General features: G+C 42.3%; 1 protein-coding gene across 12 annotated transcripts in view; it reads right to left on the minus strand.

Annotated features, from left to right (window-relative positions):
- The window catches only part of ADGRG2 (adhesion G protein-coupled receptor G2), a 133,849-nt gene that overhangs the window by 74,225 nt on the left and 36,210 nt on the right, over positions 1-23,414 (minus strand). For all 12 annotated transcript variants that reach the window (XM_063660460.1, XM_063660459.1, XM_063660461.1 and 9 more), the window contains exons 2-3: positions 19,193-19,237; positions 5,261-5,379 (exon numbers count right to left, since the gene is read on the minus strand). In XM_063660460.1, the coding sequence (XP_063516530.1) occupies positions 5,261-5,378 (118 nt within the window). In that variant the 5' untranslated portion in view covers position 5,379; positions 19,193-19,237. The remainder of the gene's footprint in view (positions 1-5,260; positions 5,380-19,192; positions 19,238-23,414) is intronic.

A 23,414-nucleotide genomic window follows, 5' to 3' on the forward strand; every position in this document is an offset into this window, starting at 1 on the left:
CCAATGGAGAAGTGGCAGGTCAGTCCCCTTGGCCTTCAAAAACCAGGCCCGAGCCATCCTGAACTAAAAGAACCCCTGCCCCAGTCCAAAGGTATTGGGGGAGGTGGTGCCTATGAGCCACCTGGGTGATCCAAAACAACATTGAATCTCACAATTATGGATTCCATCTTTATTTTTAATCTACAGATTCACAACTACCAAGCAACTGAGCCTAGCATAGCAGAGAGGTTAAGAATGTGAAAAGGCACCATAGTATAGAGGTCCCACATACAAGCTTTGGAGCCAGATGGCCTGAATTTGAATTGTAACTCTGCAACCTCTTAATTATTTGACCGAAGGCAAGTTGCTTACCTCCTCTGTGCCTCAGTTTCCTCACGTGTAAAATAAGCTGATAATAGTGCCTTTTTCAAGGGGTTATAGAGTGGGCTTTAAATGAATTAGCCCTTTGTAAGGGCTTAGAACAGTGGCTGGCACATGGTGAGTGCTATCAAGGTGATTATTCAGTAACATGAGCAGGGCGTGGTGGCTCACATCTGTAATCCCAGAACTTTGGGAAGCAAGGTGGGAGCATCACTTGAGCCCAGGAATTCGAGACCAACCTGGGCAATATAGTGAGACCCCATCTCTACAAAAAATTTAAAAAATTAGTTGGGCGTGGTGGTGTCACCCGCAGTCCCAGCTACTCCAGAGACTGAGGTGGAAGGAACACTTGAGCCCGGGAGGTTGAGACTGCAGTGAGCTAAGATCACGCACTCAAGTCTGGGCGACAACAAGATCCTGTCTCCAAAAAAAAAAAAAAAAAAAAAAAAAAAAAGTAAAGAAAAGAAAGAAAAAGAAAAAAAAACAAAAACAAAATAAATAAATAACATGAATAAATACTCTTACTGGGCGTTCTGAGAGACAGGTGATGCCAATGCTACTTGTCTGCTACACTTTGGGAACCACTGCTTTAAGAAATCAATTCATCAGAGATCTGGAGCAAGAAATGCAGTCAGCTGCCTTAAGTGATCACTCAGCTTTTCCCTACTTAGGTTTGTTTCAGAGCCATGCACTTTCCTATTTACCTGCCCCTGTTGTTGGCATTTTAAAACATAATTTTTCAAAAAGACATATTTCTAACAAACAGCTTTCATTTGGATGAATTTTTTCCCTTGTGTTCCACTTTCCTGCCTCATCTACCCCTGCGGTGGAAAAAGCACCGAAACGTGAGACTGAAGATCTAGCATCTAGTCTGGGCTCCGCCACTTCCTAACCAATAACCTCCCTGGGGACATTTACTCATCAGTAAAGGGGGGACTCTTGAGTTTTGCCCTGCCAAGCCCACAGTAATGTTTCAGTGCCCTAAGCAGATGGTGCGTGTGAGAATAGTTTAGATTTTATTTTATTTTTTGTTTGAGAGTCTCGCTCTGTCACCCAGGCTGGAGTACAGTGGCACGATCTCGGCTCACTGTAGCCTTGACCTCCTGGGCTCAAGCGATCCTCCCACCTCTGCCTCCTGAGTAGCTAGGACTACAGGCATGCCACTGCCCGGCTATTTTTTTTTTTTTGGTAGAGACAGTGCCTTGCCATGTTGCCCAGGCTGATCTGGAACTCCTGGGCTCAAGAGATCCACCCACCTTGGCCTCCCAAAGTGCTAGGATTACAGGCATGAGCCACCTCACTGGCCCACAGTTTAGATGAACATCACATGGTCACAACAAGAGAATTTGTATCTCATGATATATATATATACGTATATATATATGTGTGTGTATATATACGTATATATATATGTGTGTGTATATATACGTATATATATATGTGTGTATATATATACATATATATCTATATATATATCCCATGAGATATCTATATCTATCTATCCCATATAGATATCTATATATATACATACATATATCTCAGGAAGAGATTTCTCTCCCCATTGCTGTCTTCCACCAGTTGTGTAGGCAGTGGTTCTCAAAGTGTAGTCCCTAGACTACATCATCAGCATCACCTGGGAGCTTGTGAGAGCTGTCAATTCCTCGGTCCCACCCCAGACCCACTGAAGCACAAATTCTGGGGGTGGGGTCCAGTGAACCGTACCTCCATAAGCCCTCCCGGGGATTCTGATGCATGCTCAAGTTTGAGAACTTGGTTTTGTGGTTACAAGCACAAAATCTAGAGGCTGACTACTGGGTTCAAATCCCAGCTCTGCCGCTTCTTAAGGGCTTACAGACTTGGGCAAGTTACTTACCTCTCTGAGCCTCAGCTTCCTGATCTGGAAAATGGGAATACAACTAGGATCTCCCCTTCCTAGACTGGATTGAGAAGATTAAGGGAGTGGATGTGTATTAAACATGTAGGAACCTGGTATGTTGTAAGCCTTCAGAATACATCTAGCCTTTATCATTTCTTTTCTTTTCTTTCTTTCTTTCTTTTTTTTTTTGAGACAGAGTCTCGCTCTGTCACCCAGGCTGGAGTGCAATGGCATGATCTCGGCTCACTGCAACCTCTGCTCCCGGGTTCAAACAATTCTCCTGCCTCAGCCTCCCGAGTAGCTGGGATTATAGGTGTGCACCACCACGCCCGGCTAATTTTTTGCATTTTTAGTAGAGACAGGACTTTGCCATGTTGGCCAGGCTGGTCTCGAACTCCTGACCTCAGGTGATCCACTCGCCTCGGCCTCCCAAAGTGCTGGGATTACAGGCATGAGCCACTGCACCCGGCCATTATTTCTTTTTTTAAAGAATGGCGGCTTTTTGACAGCGTGCCCCAGTACTTACTTTTTAAAGGATTGCCAATTGTGTTATAGCTTGTTGGGAAGTTTTCCATTTAGTCTGTGTATTTGTATGTGTGTTTTATTTGTTTGTATGTTTTGTTGTTTGCTGCTAGTAGATTTTTATCTTATGCAATAAAGATTCCTTGGTCCTGCCACCCACTTCTGAATAAGAAAGGTATTTTGTTGTGTGTCCTTGATGTCTTCTCAAGTATCAATCATTTCCTAGTCCCATTCCTAATGAGGATTCTTTTTTTTTTTTTTTTTTTTTTTTTTGAGACAGGGTTGTACTCTCTGCCACCCAAGCTGGACTGCAGTGGTATGGTCACTGTTCACTGCAACCTCCGCCTCCTGGGCTCAAGCGATCCTCCCATCTCAGCCTCCTGAGTAGCTGGGAATACAGACACCCGCAACCATGCCCGGCTAATTTTTCATGTTATTTCATTTTTGTAGAGACGGGGTCTCACTATGTTGCTCAGGCTTGTCTTGAATTCCTGGGTTCAAATGATCCTCCCTCCTCAGCCTCCCAAAGTGCTGGGATTACAGGTGTGAACCTCCTAATGAGGATTCTTTACACTTGCCTTTGGCAGTTGTGCCCACAGAAATTGCAGGCCCAGCATTGCTGGTCTTTCAACTGCTTTTCTGAGATACCTTTTCTTCTTGTTCCATGAACTTCTAAAGATCCCCCTTTCTGAAAATACCAGGCTGCTTCATTTGTCTGATTCTCTACCGCCTTTAAATTGCCATATGGTTGTACCTTCAAGTAGATACATTTAAAAACAAGTAAACACCAGAAATAAACCCTCATCTATAGGGTCACTTTGAGGCAGGAAAATAGGGTCTGGAGGCAGGGAACATAAGGCCGATACACACTTCAGCTATGACAGGAAATATCCTCACCATAGGGTGTACGCTGAGTAAATGACTTTGTAACTTTACTTCATCCTCTTCATTCACATAGGGCATACACCAAGTAACCAATGGAAACTCCCACAAATTCTGTAACAGGGACTTTGAGCCCCTGTGCTCGGGCCACTCCCACACTGTGGAGTGTACTTTCATTTTCAATAAATCTCTTCATTCCTTCCTTGCTTTGTTAGTGCATTTTGTCCAATTATTTGTTCAAGATGCCAAAAACCTAGACACCCTCCACTGGTAACAAAGTGATTTTTGACAAAGGTGCCAAGACCATTCAATGGCAAAAAGGCAGTCTTTTCAAGAAATGCGGCTGGAAAACAATATCCACATGCACGAGAGTGAAGTTGGACCGTTATCTTACACCATATACAAAAATGAACTCTAAATCGATCAAAGGACCTAAACATAAGAGCTAAAACTATAAAATTCTTGGAAGAAAACACAGGGGAAAGTCTTCATGATATTGGATTTGGCAATGATTTCTTTGATATAACACCAAAGCATAGACAACAAAAGTAAAAATAAATAGACTACATTAAAATTAAAAGAATTTATGCATGAAATTATACTATTAAGAAAGTGGAAGAAACACCCCACGGAATGGGAGAAAATATTTGCAAGTTATATATCTGATAAGGGATTAATATCCAGAATACACAAAGAACTCCAAAACTCAACACCAACAAAAACAACCCAATTCAAAACTGAGCAAAGGACTTGAATAGACACTTCTCCAAAGAAGATATACAAGTGGCCAATAAGCACATGCAAAGATGCTCAATATCACTAATCATTAAGGAAATGCAAATCAAAGCCATAATAAGATACCACTTCACACCCATTGCCAAAACAACAGGAAAATACAAGCATTGTCAAGAATGGGAGACACTGGAATTCTTGTGCCTTGCTTGTAGGAATGTAAAATGATACCGTGGAAAACCGTTTAGCAGTTTCTCAAGATGTTCAACACAGGGTTATATGATCCAGCAATTCCCTCTTAGGTATATACCCCAAAGAAATGAAAGCAGGGACTCAAATAGTGATTTGTACACCCACATTCATAGCAGCATTATTCACAACAGTCAAAAGGGGGAAACGACCCAAATGCCCATCAATGGATGAATGAATAGACAAAATGGGGTCAATGCATACAGTGAAACATTAGCTGTTAAAAAGAATGAAATTCTGATACATGCTGCAACATGGGTGAACCTAAGTGAAATAAGCCAGGCACAAAAGGACAAATATTGTATGATTCCACTTATCTAAGGTACTTGCAATAGACAAATACATAGAAAGAAAAGGAACAGAGGTTACCAGGAAGGGGTGGGGGGGAAGGAAATTGGGAGTTATTGTTTAATGAATATAGAGTTTCTATTTGGGATGATGAAAATGTTTTAGAAATGGATAGCAGTGACAGTTACACAAAATTGTGAATGTACTTAATGCCAATGAACTGTATACTTTAAAATGGTTAAAATGATAAATATTATGTTATTTTACCACAGTAAAAAAAATCCTAAATAACAAAAAAATACACACATGCAGATAAACAGAAAAAAAAATGAAGAAAAACAGACACATTACCTTCCAGGGATGTTACCAGAACGACATGAAGACAAATGATGACAAGGAATATCTTGAACGTCAGTAAAACTTCTTCAGTTCTGCCAACATGGCCACACTGCCTACCAGAGAAAACCATCCTGGAATAAAGTAAGGAGAAGACAGATCATCACAGCTGCCATAATCACAACACAGCAATACCTCAAAGGTCATTCCTCAACCAAGGCAACCTGTGATCCTGTGCACTTCAAATTGCTATGGTTCCAGAGAATCAGAAACGCCAGTTGGGCACTGGTGACAACGAGCAAAACCCATGTTTATTATGGGAGGGTTGCCCAGTAGGATGTTATACTTAGAAGCAAGGTAGGCCATGTGGATTTATGGAAAACATCAACACATGCAAAATAACAAGAGAAGGAATAAAAAACACAAAATGTTACATCATTATTACCACTACACAGAATCTTTTCAATAATTATCCTTCTCTATGTCATTTTTTTCTTAAAAAAAAAAAAAAAAAACTTTTTTAAAGCGATAGGGTCTCGCTATGTAGCCCAGGCTGGAGCGCAATGGCTGTTCACAGGTGCAATCATAGTATACTGTGGCTTCAAGCAATCCTCCTGCCTCAGGCAGCACCACTGTGCCCAGCTCCTATTCATGTTTTTTTTTGTTTGTTTTTTGTTTTTTTTGAGACGGAGTTTCGCTCTTGCATGTTTTATACTGTAAAAGGATAAGTGATATGGACAGGAGGCAGGGAAATATTGGGTAGAAGAGTGTGGTCCTAGACAAGGGCCACACCCTCAAGCCTGGACCCGTGGCTCAAAGTGAGAACATGCATTCTCATTTCCCTGCCCGAATGTTGCCTTTTCCAAAACCACCCTGGCCTGCCCTGCCCCCCAGTCCTGTACCCATAAAAATCCCGGGCCCCACTGGCAGAGTGGCAGAGGAGAGAAGAGAAGTAGCCGGACCTTGGAGAGGAGCAGCTTGACTTCAGAGGGATGGCTTGACAGTGGGACTTCGGAGGAGTTCAGCCACAGATGGCCGAACTCCAGGGGAAGACCACCTTCCCACTCCATCCCCTTTCCAGCTACCCATCCCACTGAGAGCCACTTTCATCAGCAATAAAATCCTCTGCATTCACCACCCTCCAATTTGTTCTTACAACTTCATTCCTCCTGGATGCCAGACAAAGACTTTGGTGCGGGTGCAAAAGGCTGTCACATTGACCCTCCACTGAGCTGTTTAACACTTACACTGTCCAAGGATGGCAATGCTAAAAGAATGCGCTGTAACACATGCCCTCTGGGGCTCAGCGGGTCGCGGGCAACCTGTAGACGCTGCTGTGGGCCTGCACAGAGTCCTGCTCCTGCTGGTTGCCCAGAAGCACTCAACCTGGCCTCTGTACCCACTCACCTGCGTGCTCCCCCTCCCACGAAGGGTTGAGAGCTGTGGGCTGAGTAAGTGAGCCACTCCTTCCTGAGTCCCACAAAGGGGTCAAGGGAACGATCCAGTTTCATCAGTACATTGCATTTCCTTTTTGTTGCATATTATTTTATCATCATTGCTTGCATTTTAGTAGTTTATGTCAGAATTGAATTTAAAAGCCTCATTTACCATTCATTCACTTATTCATTCAACAAATATTTATTGAGGGCCAATATGTACCAGATGAGATGTGAGGGCTGAATAGGAGTGAACTAGATGAAATGCACGTGCTGGAGGTGGGGCAGGGGCTAGGGGAGAGTTCAGCACACAGAAAGAACTGCAAATGCTAAGACTGTGTCTGATCCTCTCACGTCTGGGAGTTGGCCAACATTACCCCATGACAGGCAGTCAGCACTAGGAGCGGAGGCTGGCATGGGGTGCTGAGAAAGGAATCACTCATGGGCACAGGCACAAGCAAGGGGGTGGCGAGAGCCAACTGGGCAGGCTCCCTCTACACAGCCAGATGGAAGTGGCTGGGACAAACCAGGCTGTGTGTCCTCAGCGAGCAGAGCTCTCGGCCAAGGGCACTCATGAATCCAGCCACCACTTGCAGCCTCTGCAAGCCCTAGAGTGAGTGTGAATACATAGTGGTGAAGACTAAAGAGCATGAGTTCAAAGATCCCAACTCGGCCACATAATATCTGGTGACTGTGGACAAGTTATTTCCAATGGTCGTGTTTCCCCATCTAGCAAACTGAGACAACAGCACCCACCTGATAGTGCTGTTGCAGTGAGTAAACGAGAAATCTTTGCACGGTGGCTGGCACTGTGAATGCACTGTAAATGTTAGCTGTACTCTTCACTCATTCATTCATTCAACAAATATCTATTTTGCACCTAGTATGTGCAGGATCAGGCAGTGCTGGGATTAAGGGGTGGAGGGCATGGAAAGAAAGGGGATATATAAGTCAGAGTTTCTGTCTCAAGGTAAAGCTGGCAATCTTTAAGAATTCTGTAATTGAATACTCATAACCAGCACAAGGAGAGTGATTCTTTCCTTGACCTGACATGATGATGTTTTAGACCAGGAGGTGAATCTTTCTCCTTCAAAAGAGGGCTTGCATACCTTAAATTAATAAATTGTATTATGTATTAATGCTAGAATATGTTGATCAATTATAAAAAGCCTCTAATTTCTCCCTCCTCTTTTAACCTCTCTCTGGGCATAATGGCATGTTATTGATCTTCCCAAAGGAGTCACTCAAATGAGGATGTTAACACAGTTGTGCAAAGATATATCGATGTCTCTCTGGAGGAAAGATCTAAGTGTCTGCTACAGCTATACAAAACAATCTCAGTGCAGCTCAGAAATATAATGTTTGCCAAGGAAACCAGAGACAAAAGAGTGCTTATTGTACATAATTCCATTCATGAGAAACCGAAGCAGAAAAAACTAATCGATGTGGTGAGAAGTCAGGAGAAGGGTTATCCTTGAAAGGGAGGGAGTTATAACAATATTGGATGTGGGCACAAGGGAGGCTTCTGAGGTACCGAGAATATTCTGTGTGCCAATTACATGGGTGTATTCAGTTCACGAAATTCACTGAGTTGTACACATATATGTATGCCATAAGTTTCAATAAAAAGTTTAAAAATTAACATTTTTTAAAGTTTTTGAACTCTGTCCCCCCTCCAAAAGCACTGCTTAAAAAAAAAAAATGAAGGCATTATTGAGTGAACTACAGTGCCACAGAAAATGCTCTCCTCTACAAATGCCTTAGACTTGACTGTACCTGAAACTGGTGGAGTTGACTTAGATTTAATTCACAAGTATTTAAGTGTAGCCTGGGGAGACAGTATCAGAGTGGCTTATTTCTGGAAAGGAACTCAGAAATCACCTATCCTCGAACCCTCGTTCTACAGATGAAAGAGGCCCCATCATTGCAAGCTTGTCCAACCTTGGCCCCCGGGTCACATGTGGCCCAGGATGGTTTTGAATGTGGCCCAATACAAATTCGTAAACTTTCTTAAAACATTATGAGTTTTTTTGCAATTTTTTTTTTTTTTTAGCTCATCAGCTATCAATAGCGTTAGTGTATTTTATGTGCAGCCCATGACAATTCTTCTTCCAATGTGGCCCAGAGAAGCCAAAAGATTGGACACCCCTGCAAGTCTAGGGGATGCATCAACGTCTTTCAGCTATTTGGCAGAACCCTTACTCTTTCTACCACAATGCCAGCCTCCTGAGACTTTGTCTCCTTGTAAGTAAAATGTTTTGAGTCCATCAGCTGAAAGACATCAAGTTCAAAATGTTATTATACAATTTAAAAATGTCTACAGACTCATTCTTGAGCTTTGCTAACTCGTAGGGCAGGACCTAAGTGGTGTACAAGATATGATCAAAGGTAAATTCGTGTACTCAGTGACTCAGTGTACATACACAGTGAGTGACTACTATGTGCTGTAACTGAGACCTCTGATCAAAATAAACTATGCCTTTTCACTAAAGGCAGGATCTACTCAACTTCCAAATGCAGGTAGGAAAGGCCAGAATGAAAGATGACCCCGGCAATCATCTTGAAAGAAAATATAGATCAAGAACTTAATGCAGACTGCTTTCAGTTGTCAGATCTGGAATACGTTTCCTCAAGGCTGAACGTACGTTTTTGGAGAAGTTTTATGGTATTTGAAATAATGTAGCTCCTACTGCCTTCTGCATAAACTGAGAATGTCCTATTAGGTCATAAAGTCTCTAGGATCACTAATCAAAGGGAAATCTGTGAAGTTTGAAACCTTTAATCATTGCACATCAAAGCCATTTTTCTCTTTTTCAGCTGGAACATTGATATAGTTTGGATACGTGTCCCCATCCAAATCTCATGTTGAATGTTGGAGGTGTGAGCTGGTGGGAGGTGTTGGATCATGGAGGATCCTTCATGAATAGCTTGGGCCATCCCCTTGGTGATAAGTGAGCCCCAGAAGCAAATGCCACTATGCTTCTTGCACAGTGTGCAGAACCAGGAGCCAATTAAACCCCTTTTCTTATAAATGACCCAGTCTCAGGGATTTCTTTACAGCAATGCAAGAACAGCCTAACACAAACATCTATTCATCTTCTGGTGCAATCTGGGTTAGCTCAATGCTATCCAGGTCATCAACAAAGAGGATCCGAATAGCCACTGGTTCTTAGCAAATTTTTAAGGTGCTAAGGATGGCTAGGAAGATAGCAACAATTACAGAGAAAACTATTTGGTAGCATTTAAACAGTGAAACGTAGACCTTGACACTAGATTAAAGATGATCCCCAATTCATCTTTATCCAGGGCCCCCTTTTAGGTTGTGAACTCTGATGTAAATGGCAACCTCCCTCTAGAGTTGTACAGTGCACGAACTACATGACTATATGCTGTGGTGCTTCCACTCTAAAAACTCGTTCTAGAGCTCTTCAATTTCATTAAATAGTATCAGTATCATATTTTTGAAATATATATCATCAGTGCAACCTGTTATGGCAATAAATGATAAATCTGTCTTTAGATACAGAATAATCAAAGAATAATATTAGAAAGGGAGAAATAGCTTGATACCACCATAGGGCAGGTCTGTGTGAGAGTTATTCTCTGTTATCTCTGGTTAACTGGCATACTTTGATTATACCATAGCTACTATGATATAGACAATGATCAATATTTTTGACCTGAGTTATAAGAGGTATGATAATTGTTCCCTAAGTCTTCTAGAAAACTCTATGCTTTTGAGACATTTATACGGAGTCATATATGTTGGCTTACAAGACCACCACAAGGGGAAATGTAGAAAGAGAAGGACTGCAGGGGTTCTCAGTGTGGATAAAGCGAGAACAAAAAGTGAAAAAGCAATTGATTTGGATTGTTCAATTCTCAAAGAAGTCAGAAAAAGAATCAGAAAACTGGTAAGAAAAGCATAATTAAATTTCTATTTGAACACTGCTCAATGACTTCGATACAGGAAATATCTCAGGAAAAAAAAATGTCTTCAGTGTTCCGGGAATATGTTGGGTTAGGTTAGTTAGATCAAACCTTGGGCTGAAGACAATTAAAAATCATGAATAAAATGCTAAAAGCATTTTCTTTTATTATTATTATTAATTATTTATTTTTTGAGACAGGGTCTCATTCTGTCACCCAGGCTGGAGTGCAGTAGTGGCATGATCATGGTTCACTGCAGCCTCGACCTCGTGGGCTCAATTGATCCTCCTGCCTCAGCCTCCTGAGTAGCTGAGACTACAGGCATGTACCACCATGCCTGGCTAATTTTTTTATTTTTTGTAGAGATGAAGTTTTACCATGTTGCCTAGGCTGGTATTGAACTCCTGGTCTCAAACTCCTGGGCCTCAGCCTCCCAAAATGCTGGGATTACAGGAGTGAGCCACCGCACCCAGCGCATTTTCTTTCTTCTTTTTTTTCTTTTTGTTTGTTTGAGGTGGAGTCTCGCTCTGTCTCCCAGGCTGGAGAGCAGTGGCATGATCTCGGCTCATTGCAACCTCCGCCTCTCGGGTTCAAGCGATTCTCCTGTCTCAGCCTCCTGAGTAGCTAGGATTACAGGCGCCTGCCACCACACCTGGCTAATTTTTTCTATTTTTAGTAGAGATGGGGTTTCACCATGTTGGCCAGGCTAGTCTTGAACTCCTGACCTCAGTTGATCCACCCGGCTTGGCCTCCCAAAGTGCCGGGATTACAGGCGTGAGCCACCACGCCCAGCTGCGGATTTTCTTAAACATATCAAAGAGCTGGCAAGATAGAAAGGAATTGCCAGGCCAAAGGTGAAACTCAAGCAGGAACTCAGGTAAGTAATGTAAGCAATGAAGCCCACTTATACCTGTGGGTATGGGCCTAATGAGGCAAACCTGAGTTTCAAATATGACATATGAAAGAAAAGTTCAGAGACATGGAGAAAAGAAATACAATGTCTAACATACCTTTAAACAAAATTCAAAGAGAGAATCAGTGTTTGGAATGATAATGACCAAGTGCCCCCAAATGGGTGAAAAACACCAATCCTCAGATTTAAGGAGCCCAAAGAATCTCAATCACAAGAAATAAAAAGAGATCTACACCTAGATACATCATAGTGAAAATGAAAAAAAACAAAAACAAAAACACAAACATCTGAAAAATTGTCAGAAAAACAAGACAGATAACCTTCAAAGGAGCAGCTGTTAAGCTGGGCATGCAGTGGCTCATGCCTGTAATCCCAGCATTTTGGGAGGCGAGGCGGGTGGATCACTTGAGGCCAGGAGTTCGAGGTCAGCCTGGCCAACGAGGTGGAACCCCCGTCTCTACCAAAAATACATAAATTAGCCAGGTGTGGTGATGCCCACCTGTAATCCCAGCAACTCTGGAGGCTGGGGCAGGAGAATCGCTTGAACCTGGGAGGCAGAGGTTGCAGTGAGCTGAGATCACACTACTGCACTCCAGCCTGGGCAACAGAGCAAGACTTCGCCTCAAAAAAAAAAAAAAAAAGAAAGAAAGAAAGAAAAAGGCTGTTAAGAAGCCGCTGTTAGACTGACGACAGCTATCTTCTCAGAAGCAACAATGGAAGCCAGAACCAGTGGAAGTCTATCTGCAGTGTGCTGGAAACAAACTGCCAACTTAGAATTCTGCTCTCAGGGAAAATATCTTTGAAGAATGAGGGCAAGATGAAGATATTTTCAGACAAACAGAAACTGTGATGTTGTTCCCTACCTGCAAATCATTACTGAAATCAATCCTAAAACATGTATTCAGGCAAAAGACATAAGAACTGAGATGAAAGGAGGAATGAGGAACAAAGAAAGTGGTGGGTTTGTGGCCAGGCCCATGGCTAACATTTCTAAGATACAGATCAAGAGTTTAAAAGAAGGCTTTGCCCTTATTCTTCCCCTAAGGCTTCATTCCAAGCTGTAAGAGGCTTTGTGCACACGCATGTGATCACCACAGCCTGCATACCCGTAACCCCCTCTCCTGCATGCATGTACCCCTTGGTCATCCCTTGGGTCTGGGGGTACATACACCTGCAGCATGGCTTGCAATGGGGAAGGGGAGTGCCCAGGTCCTGGAAATTGGCACAGAATGTTTGGATTGGGAATTCCAGGGTCCTGGATTCCCAGAGTACGATCTAGAAGCAAGGGTGAGGGGAAGAGGGAGGCAGCTCCGGGTATGCATGACTTCTTGGTGCCACAGACTTCTTGCCATTTGGAGAAGGGTGGAGCTAGAGAAGGGCCAGAGAGGGGACTCTAAATCACAAGTCACAGGCCAGAGGCCCCAGGTGCCCAGAACTAGGGGTAGTACTCTCTATTGGCAAATCCAAACGAACTTTTACTATATAAAACAGTGCCAGTCATGGTGGCTCACGCCTGTAATCCCAGCACTTTGGGAGGCCGAGATGGGCACATCACTTGAGGTCAGGAGTTCAAGACCAGCCTGGCCAACATGGTGAAACCCCATCTCTACTAAAAATACAAAAATTAGCCAGATGTGGTGGCTGGCACCTGTAACCCTAGCTTCTTGGTAGGCTGAGGCAGGAGAATTGCTTGAACCCGGGAGGTGGAGGTTGCAGTGAGCCAAGATCGTGCCACTGGACTCCAGCCTGGGTGATAGAGGGAGACTCTGTCTTGAAACAAAACAAAACTACTATATAAAACAATAACATCTTGTAGGGATTAGTGAAACATGATGAAATAAAAACATATAGCAACTATCTCATATATATAAACATAGGAGATAATATATGCATTATATGTAATATAAGTAAGGAGATGACAAAATGAAATTCAAAAATTAAAGTCTTCCAAGGTCCTTGAATTATACTAGAGGAAGCTAAAGGTATTGATTATCTTTACACATTGAAAAGTTGAGTAGACATGTTGTAATTTCTACAACAGGTTGTAATTTCTTTAGTAACTAAACAACAGAAATGGGACATATAACTTCCTAACTAGTGGAGGAGGAAAACAGTTTTTAACATATTCAGTCAGTCTGAAAAAAGGCAAGAAAGAGGAGAAACAGCAACAAAGAATGGTTAGGAAAAATAGAAAGTGATAAAGATTTAAAAACAAATGCAGGCCGGTGCAGTGGCTCACGTCTGTAATCCCAACACTTCGGGAGGCCGAGGCAGGTGGATCACCTGAGGTCAGGAATTCGAGACCAGCCTGACCAACATGATGAAACCCTGTCTCTACTAAAAAAAAAAAAAAAACAAAAAATTAGCCAGGTATGGTGTCAGGAGCCTGTATTCCCAGCTACTTGGGAGGCTGAGGCAGGAGAATCGCTTGAACCCAGGAGGCAGAGGTTGCAGTGAGCCGAGATTGCGCCACTACACTCCAGCCTGGGCAACAAGAGTGAAACTCTATCTCAAAAAAAAAAAAAAAAAAAAAAAAAAAAAAAAAAAAATGCAGATCAATGATTCATGAAATATAAATGGACTCAATGATTCCATTAAAAGGCAAAGATTATCAGACTGAAAAAAATACAAACTCCAATTATATGCTATTTACAAGGACACAAATAGAACCTAATGATTCAGAAAGTTTGAAAGTAAACAGATGGAAAAGATATGCTATGTCCACACTAATCAGAAGAAAATTAATGTGTTTATACTAATATCAGACAAATTATACTTTAAAGCAAAATACTTTACCTAGAAATAAAACCATCCATTCATAAAAGATTCAATTCTGAATTGAAGACTGAAGAAATTTACATGTGAATGCAACTACTATAGCCTCAAAATACACCAAACAGCATTGACAGAATATAAGGAGAAATAGAACAAATCCACAATCATAATGAGATCTCTATCAGCAATTGGTAAAAATTAAATAAGAAAGTCATTAAGGATATAGAATATTTGAATCACACATTTAACCAACAACATGAGGACCATATCTAGAAGCCCCCATTCAACAACTGCAGTGCGCATAATCTTTTCAAGTGTACATGGAATGTCTGCGAAAACCATCCAGACCATCAGAAAAGTCTCAAAAGCTTTTTAAACAATTGGAAAACAGGAAAGCAGCATGTTCTTTGACCACAACACAATTAAGGTGCAAGAACAAAAAGTTAGATGTGTTATTTAACAAATAACCCATGGGTCAAAGAAGTCACAATGTTTATTAGAAAATATTCGCCAGGCGTGGTGGCTCACACCTGTAATCCCAGCACTCTGGGAGGCCAAGGCAGAAGGATCACCTGAGCCCAGGAGTTCGAGTCCAGCCTGGGCAACAAAGTGGGACCCCCCCCCACCATTCTCTACAAAAAAATAAAAAAATTAGCCGGGCATGGTGGTATGCGCCTGTGGTCCCAGCTGCATGCGAGTCTGAGGCAAGAGGATCGCTTAAGACAAGGAGGTAGAGGCTGTAGTGAACCATGATCAGGCCAATGCACTGCAGCCTGGGCAACAGAGCAAGACCTTGTCTCAAAAACAAAAAAGATAGAAGAAAAAAGAAAATATTTGACTTGATCAATAAGAAAAACACTGTATATAAAACACATAGGATACAGCTAAAGATAGAGTGAAAATTATATTTTAAACATACAAATTAGAAAAAGAGAAAGGCTTAAAATTAATGAATTAAGGTTCTTAAGAAGGTGAAAAAGCACAGCAAAATAAACCCAAAGAAGAAGAAGGAAGGTAATAAAAAAAAAAGCATATAATAAAAACAGAAAAAAGACATAAAGATTAACAAAGCCAACGTTGCTCCTTGACAAGACAATTCTGGCAAAATCAAGAGACGGAGGGGAGGGAGAAAGGGGAGAAAGAGAGAGAGGCAGGGAGTGAGGAAGTAGCTAATAGAAGTTATGGAAAAAGCAACACACCTGTAAATGCTATAAACATAATAAATATAAAAGGCTCTTAGGGACAACTGTCTTCAATAATTTTGAAACTCTAGATAGAAAGGGACAAATTTCTAGAAAAAAATACCAATTACCAAGAAGGAATCAAGTAGAAATGGTAAACATGAATAGTAGGTATAACCATTAAAAGTCTCAAAACTTGTCCCACAAAGAAAACTCCAGGCCCAGATGGCTTCACTGATGATTCTATCAAATATTTAAGGAATAAGAGTTTCAATCACACAGAAACGCAAGAAAAAGAGAACATCTGAACTCACTTTTACAAGGCTATCATAACCCCGATGCCAAAACCAGACAAGGAAAGTCCTTAGATTTTTACCCATTATATAAATCAAATATGACTGTTTTCAGATTTCTCCAAAATGCTCATAGAAATGTCTAGAAGCAATTTCAAATCTTGTAAATTGAGGTAGTTTGAATAAATATTGGACAAAAGGAACTATTCTGAACTTCAGCAACAAAATTTTTTGAAGATAAGGTCACCAAGAACTAAAGCCAGTATTACTGTAGTAAGAGAAACAACATCCCATATGCCAAAAACAACCATGTCCTAAAGATGACAGAAACTAGGTTAACTGGTAAGTGCTGAATAGGAACTCTAAAACAGCAGCCTTGTATGTTGTTTGTCAGAGCACAAAGTAAAGCCAATGCTGAGCCATACGGCATCATTGCAGTGTGAAACTTTCATATCTCTAGAATCAAATGGAAGGAAATGATTTATTTGGTCTTTACAGTGCAAAAATGATTTTCTTAATAAGCGGTAGGTGCTTTCTGATGCAGAAAAAGGAAGCTTTATTCAATAAAACAAGTGAATCAATATCAGACGTGCAAGATGAGAACTAAATTGTGCGCTTAATGTAAACATACACTCACCAAACCTGGTGAGGGGTGTTCTGTTTTTTTGTTTGGTTTGGTTTTTGGGTTTTTTTTTGAGACGGAGTTTCGCTCTTGTCACCCAGGCTGGAATGCAATGGCGTGATCTCAGCTCACCACAACCTCCACCTCCTGGGTTCAAGCGATTCTTTTGCCTCAGCCTCCTGAGTAGCTGGGATTACAGGCACCTGCCACCACACCTGGCTAATTTTTGTATTTTTAGTAGAGACAGGGTTTCACCCTGTTGGCCAGGCTGGTCTCGAACTCCTGACCTTAGATGACCCACACGCCTCGGCCTCCCAAAGTGCTGGGATTATAGATGTGAGCCACCGCACCCAGCTGAGGGGTGTTCTGTTTTTTGGCTCCCTTGCTCAGCTCCAAATTTCTCCACTCTCTCATACCTGCGATCTACCATACTCTTGATTAGCCATGTGTGAATTATCCAACGCAAGGTGAAAGCCTACTTCATATCTCTCTCCCCTCATTCTTCAGGGTCTGCCCCCAGTGCTTGCAGTATGTTTAACACACAAAAACGAGCAGAATAGCATAGGATTCGGGAGCATGCATGGTAGAGCCATCTGTCTGCCTTCACATCTAAGCTCCACCACTTACAGTGTAAACTTGAGCTGTTCCTTAACCTCTCTGGAGTTTAAATTCTTCATGTGAAGACGTGGAAGTAATGCTAAGACCTATTTCACAGGGTTCTGTGGGGATTAAATGAGGTAATATAATGAAAGTCTTAGTATAGTCAAGAAGTGTTAGCTATGATTACAAGCATAATTAGAAGACAAGTTTTTGTGTTTTTTGTTGTTTTTTGGTTGTTGTTGTTGTTTGCTTGTTTTTTTGTGACAGGGTCTTGCTCTGTCACTCAGGCTGGAGTGCAGTGGTACAATCTCGGCTCGCTGCAACCTCCGCCTCCCAGGCTCAAACGATCCTCCTGCCTCAGGCTCCCAAGTAGCTGGGACTATAGGCACACGCCACCACACTCAGCTAAAGAAGATAAGTTTATAATACACTCCAGTCCAAAATGTAAACAGATTTTGGAATTATTTCCAAAATAATTGACATTCATTCATCTAGCTGACGAATGTTTATTGAAGTTCTATTACAAGCAAGATTCTATGCCAGGGACCCGAGATACTGCAAAAAACAAGGCAGATATCTTTCCTGCCCTTGATAGCTTAATAGCCACTACTCAGATTCATTGGTCATTGGCATGGCCAAATAAATAGTGATTTTTTTTTAAAACAACAAACAAAAGATACTTTCTCTTCATGGTCCATCAGACTCGACTTTGCCTAAAAACAAAAACAAGGAAGCAGAACACAATAGCCTCTCCTATAAAGGCTCGATCTCCACCTCACCCCCACACCCACAGCAGGCACTTGACAAAGATTTTTTCATTGATTTGGTCCAGAATCTACTGCTGCAAAATAATTCTATCAATACGTAGAGGAGAGAAATAAGAGGCTCTTCTTAAAAGCCTCCTGGGGCATTGATCTACACTGCAGGGCTGGGGCAGAGATAGGGCAAAAGCACATGGTTAGTGGTCATCTAGGAAACCATGCTGGAGAGGAAGCGAGGGACTCAGGAAACCAACCCCACCTCACCCACCAGGGCCCACCCCTCGCCAGGATTCTGTGCCCTTCCTTGGTTTTGTCATTACACCATGCCAATTCCTGCTTCAGGTCCCAGCTGGGCCATTTACTGGCTGTGTGACCCCGCTCAGGTGTTATAACCTTATTTATAGCAATAACTTACTAGTATCTATTATAATAACAATGTGTTATTTATCATGTAAGTTATAACAGGATCATTCTAATTTGTATTCATTATGATAGATATTTACATTGTTTACAAAATTTTGATAATTTATGTCAATGAATTCCCAGAAATAACCACTATTTATGAGTCTCAAAAGAAATAGGCTGGGTACAGTGGCTCAGGCCTGTAATCCCAGCACTTTGGGAGGCTGAAGCAGGAGGATGGATTGAGGCCAGGAGTTTGAGCCCTGTCTGGCAGCATAGGGAGATCCCGTCTCTACAAAAAATAAAAAATTAGCCAGGCATGGTTGCATGCACCTGTGGTCCCAGTTACTCAGGAGGCTGAGGTGGAAGTATCACTTGAGCCTGGGAGGTCAAAACTGCAGTGAGCTGTGACTGCGCCACTGTGCTCCAACCTGGGTGACAGAGGGAGACCCTGTCTCAAAAAAGAAAGAAATAGGAAGCGTGAAAGTAGCAGCTTCAGAATTTCTATCTAGAAGAGAGTCGTGGGTAGAAATCTGGTTGGAAGGATCCTTTGACAGCTGCATTTGCACAGCACTTAGGTCAGAGAGAGAACAAACACTTCCTTGGTCCATTTCAAAACATGACAAAAGCTGTTAGAGCCAAGGGACACACATCCAGGGAGCAGGAAAGGGGAAAACAGTGAAACAGGATCCCAAATAATTCCAAGTAAATGATCATTCTCTTTCCCCAGCTTTGACCGCACCATGTAACTTCAAAATCGGTACCCATTTCTGAACGCCCATTCAAAAGCAATTGGGTTACCAAGAAGAAACAGGTCAACAATAGAATCCCCAAGGAAAAGAAAGTATCTGAAGAAAAGAGAGCTCCAAGTGGGAGTGAGGAGTTAAAAACAAAACAAAACAAACAAAAAAGAATAAAGTTGGTATGGGGATGGGAATTTGCAATGAAGGAGGGAAAATAGGAAAGAAAAAAAACCCCAAGCCAACATGTTCCTCATTTCTACAACATTATCTCATAGAAATAGCATTACTCACCTGACCGCAAGTTCAGAAAAAAAGGTGGAGAACCTCTGTGCACACCTGAAAATGAAAAATAAAAAAAAAAGCAAAGTTAGACCAATGGAAAGTGGACTTTCTTGACAGCATAATACTTCAATACTGCGGTGAGCTCATCAGCCGACGCCCCCTGGGCTCCCTACTGCACGTCACAGCTTGAACTTGGCAGTGGAGTTACAGAAAAAATGGATGTAAACCCTGCTCTTGAGGAACTTATATATAAACTGGAAGCACAAGCCCAAAGCCAGTTTTGGGACTGATCTTGTTAATGTGTTTTGTTTTGTGATGGAGTCTCACTCTGTCACCCAGGCTGAAGTGCAGTGGCGTGATCTCGGCTCACTGCAGCCTCTACCTCCCAGGTTCAAGCAATTCTCCTGCCTCAGCCTCCTGAGCAGCTGGTATTACAGGCACACGCTACCACACCTGGCTAATTTTTTTTTTTTTTTTTTTTTTTGTATTTTCAGTAGAGACAGGGTTTCACCATGTTGGCCAGGCTGGTCTCAAAATCCTGACTTCAGGTGATCCGCCCACCTAAGCCTCCCAAAGTGCTGGGATTATAGGTGTGAGCCACCACACCCAGCCTTGTTAATGTTTTTGTGGCATGAATTACTGTTCAGTTGAAGGCTTCATTAACAACATCATAGGGCACTGGACGACGAAGTGATTGGACCAGACCTGGGGTGGGGTGGTCCCTTCTAGAGACCCTGCTTAGTTAGATATTTCTTCATGTGTTTGTGACTTCACTTCCCTAGAACCTAAACTCCTTGATATCAAGGATTGGGGCATTTAGGTCTCTTTTGCCAGAGGCAGAATTCTTTCTCCACTAAAGGGCTAACTCTTGGTTAATTACTAAGTTTGGCTCAGAGTTGAAAGGGGAACATGGGGGTATTTGCAATGATATGAGGGAAAACTCAGATGCATGCTGGGGAAAGAATGGGGTATCCACCCAAGGCAGAGAGCATTGCTGACAACCTGACTTGTATCTTTTAGAATATTCCAACATGCCTTACTTCTGAACCAAAACATTGGTTCAGCTATTAGCTTGAAGATGACAGTCGCTTCACGTAATGGTGTCTTCTCATGTGAAATAGGACATAATGACTTTCAAATGAAGATCTGTGATAAGAAATGATCTCTAAGGTCATCTTGGAACCAACTGACCTACTGACAGACTGTTCAGTGCCCAGCAATCCCATTACTGGGTATATACCCAAAGGAATAGAAATCATTCTGTTATAAAGATACATGCACACATATGTTCATTGCAGCACTATTCACAATAGCAAAGACATGGAATCAACCTAAATGCCCATCAATGATAGACTAGATAAAGAAAATGTGGTACATATACACCATGGAATACTATGCAGCCATAAAAAGGAATGAGATCATGTCCTTTGCAGGGACATGGATGGAGCTGGAAGCCATTATCCTCAGCAAACTAATGCAGGAACAGAAAACCAAACACCACATATTCTCACTTATAAGTGGAAGTTGAGCAATGTGAACACACAGACACATGGAGGGGAACAACATACACTGGGGCCTGTTGGGGAGGGGGTGGGTAGAGAATCAGGAAGAATAGCTAATGCATGCTGGGCTTAATACCTAGGTGATGGGTTGATAGGTATAGCAAATCACCATGGCACACATTTACCTGTGTAACAAACCTGCACATCCTGCACATGTACCCCAGAACTTGAAATAAAAAACAAAAATGAAGGCCAACCATGTTGTCCTGTCCTACGATGAACAATTGCAAACACATGTCCCAATGTTGAATGTGGACTAAATGTAGGATTAACAACTGAAAAACATTTCAATAATCAAAGAAAGAAAGAAATCGATTGTGACTTGAGTATCGAAAGAAGTTCATTTAACATTTGTGAAAATGAGAATTTTCTACATAGGGATTTCTGATATTTTGATGAAATTTCCCAATCCAAGCACACTACCTCTTCCAAAACCTTACTGACAACCATAATAAAGCACACTTAATGGTTCTTGGGAATCCAGTTTATTAATGAACAACAGGAGGCTCTGTTCGCTCCCTTGGAATACTTACAGGTAGAAAAGTAGGGCAAGCAACATGACATTTGTTTTTCCCAGTGGATGAAAAAATTGAAAAGCCTAGTAATATCCAAAGCTGGAGAGCATGTGGGGAAATAAACACCTGCATACACCATTGGTGGAAACATAAACTTTGAGAGAGTAATTTAGCTATGTTTTAAAATTTTAAATGTGCATGCTTTTTGATACAGAAATTCGAATTCCAGAGATTGTCCCCACAGAAATACTGACCCATAGATACAAAAATATACACACAAATACTGTCATTGCAGCTGTGTGTGTGGTGGGGGGAGCCTAAGTTTCCATTAGTAGATGAAGAGTTAAACAATGGCACATCTGTGTTTTGGAATATTATGCAACACTTAAAAGTGAAGTTTATTTAGGTGTATTAACATATAGAGACTGTCAATGCATATAAGGCAAGAGAAAAACCAAGTTTCTGAATAATATATATACGAGGACTTGTTAAGACGCAATCAAAGTTATATGTGTATGCTTATTTTTTAATTAGAAATGGGGTCTTGCCTTGCCGCGCAGGCTGAAGTGCAGTGGCTCAATCACAGCTCACTGCAGCCTCCCACTCCTGGGTTCAAGTGATCCTCCCACCTCAGTCTCCTGGGTAGCTAAGACTACAGTCACGTGCAACCATGCTCGGCTAATTTGTTAGTTTTTTGTAGAGATGGGGTCTCACCATGTTGCCCAGGCTGGTCTCAAACTCCTGGACTCAAGCAATCCTCCCGCCTTGACCTCCCAAAGTGCTGAGATTACAGATGTGAGCCACTGCACATGGCCTATCCTTATTAATACAGTGACAAGGGTGGATGCATACAAAATAGCCTGGAAGGAAACCCACCAATAACCCAGGAGTGTGATGAGGGAAAGGATGAAGCCAAATTGCTACTCCATAGACCACAGGCATGTCTTCACATAGTACTTACACAATTAAGTAGATTTCTTCTAGTGAAGGAAAGCAGAACAGAAGGAGGGCCGAACAGAGCTCCTCCATTCAAGCTCAGGGGGTGGGGAATGGGAGGGAAAGCCATCACTTGCTCAGCTCAACGTCATCTCCCCTCCACCTGCTCTACCTCAGTTAGAAAGGCCCAACTGGGAACACAAAGACTTCTGGTTTCAGGGCCAAGAAACCAGCTTCCCAGCCAGGGAGCAGGAACTCACTTCAGCAAGTTGTGGAAAAGAATGGCGAAAGCAATGATGCAAAAATGCCTGATGAATACCAAGGCCTCAACTTCATTAAAGAAGGGCCCATCCTTCAGTCCACAGATCCCTCCTTGCCCCTGTGGCCACCACACACCCACCAGCCTTTATCTCCTAGAGAAGCGGAACAGGAATGAGGATCTGATGAGCACCAGCGCTTCAGTGACAAAACATAGTGACTGCCAATGTTTGGGGTTCTTACATCATTGAAGGGAAAGGGCAAGTCACAAAAGGAACCATATCAACTTATGTAAGACATGGCATGGAACAGAGAAATTTCGCAGAGAAGAACAGCAAACTCACCACTTGCTAGGATTCATGAAACCTCCCACAGTTGCAGATTGCCCCAAACCATGACATCAGGAGGCTGGGAAGCCGCCCAACTTCCTCTATTTATCAAGCTGGCTAAAACCCAAGGTAATACCAGCGTGACCCAAAAAATAAATTTTAAAAAAGGCAGGCAGACTTTACAAGTGGTTTGGGTGGGAAGGAAACGACCTCCGGGTGTACTTAAGAGCCCTGCTCCAGTTCAGGGCCGCTCTCAGGGAGGCTGTGTCCAAGAGTCAGAACTCCCATCCTGGGCGCCTGGCCACAGCACCCACACATCCTAGGGATAATCTGCAACCTACTTGGGAAAAAGCACAGGTAACAGCAGCCCCAGGCAGTTGTCCCACTGCCCTCCAAGGAAGGACCAACCAAAAAAACCAAAACCAGCCAAAACAGAACCATGACATACAGCATCCTGGAGGGCTCAGCACTTCATTAGGAACCTAATGATTCATTAGTGACCTAGACCGACAGGCACAGACTGGCTCGAAGTTCCTGGTGATGACACTGACACCAACACCATGGAAGAAATGACCAGAGGACAAAGAGGACTTGATACATCGGGATGGGGCCAGAAAGAAGGAAAGAGGAG

The sequence above is a fragment of the Pongo pygmaeus genome, chromosome X, assembly GCF_028885625.2.
Source record: "Pongo pygmaeus isolate AG05252 chromosome X, NHGRI_mPonPyg2-v2.0_pri, whole genome shotgun sequence".
NCBI classification, from domain to species: domain Eukaryota; kingdom Metazoa; phylum Chordata; class Mammalia; order Primates; family Hominidae; genus Pongo; species Pongo pygmaeus.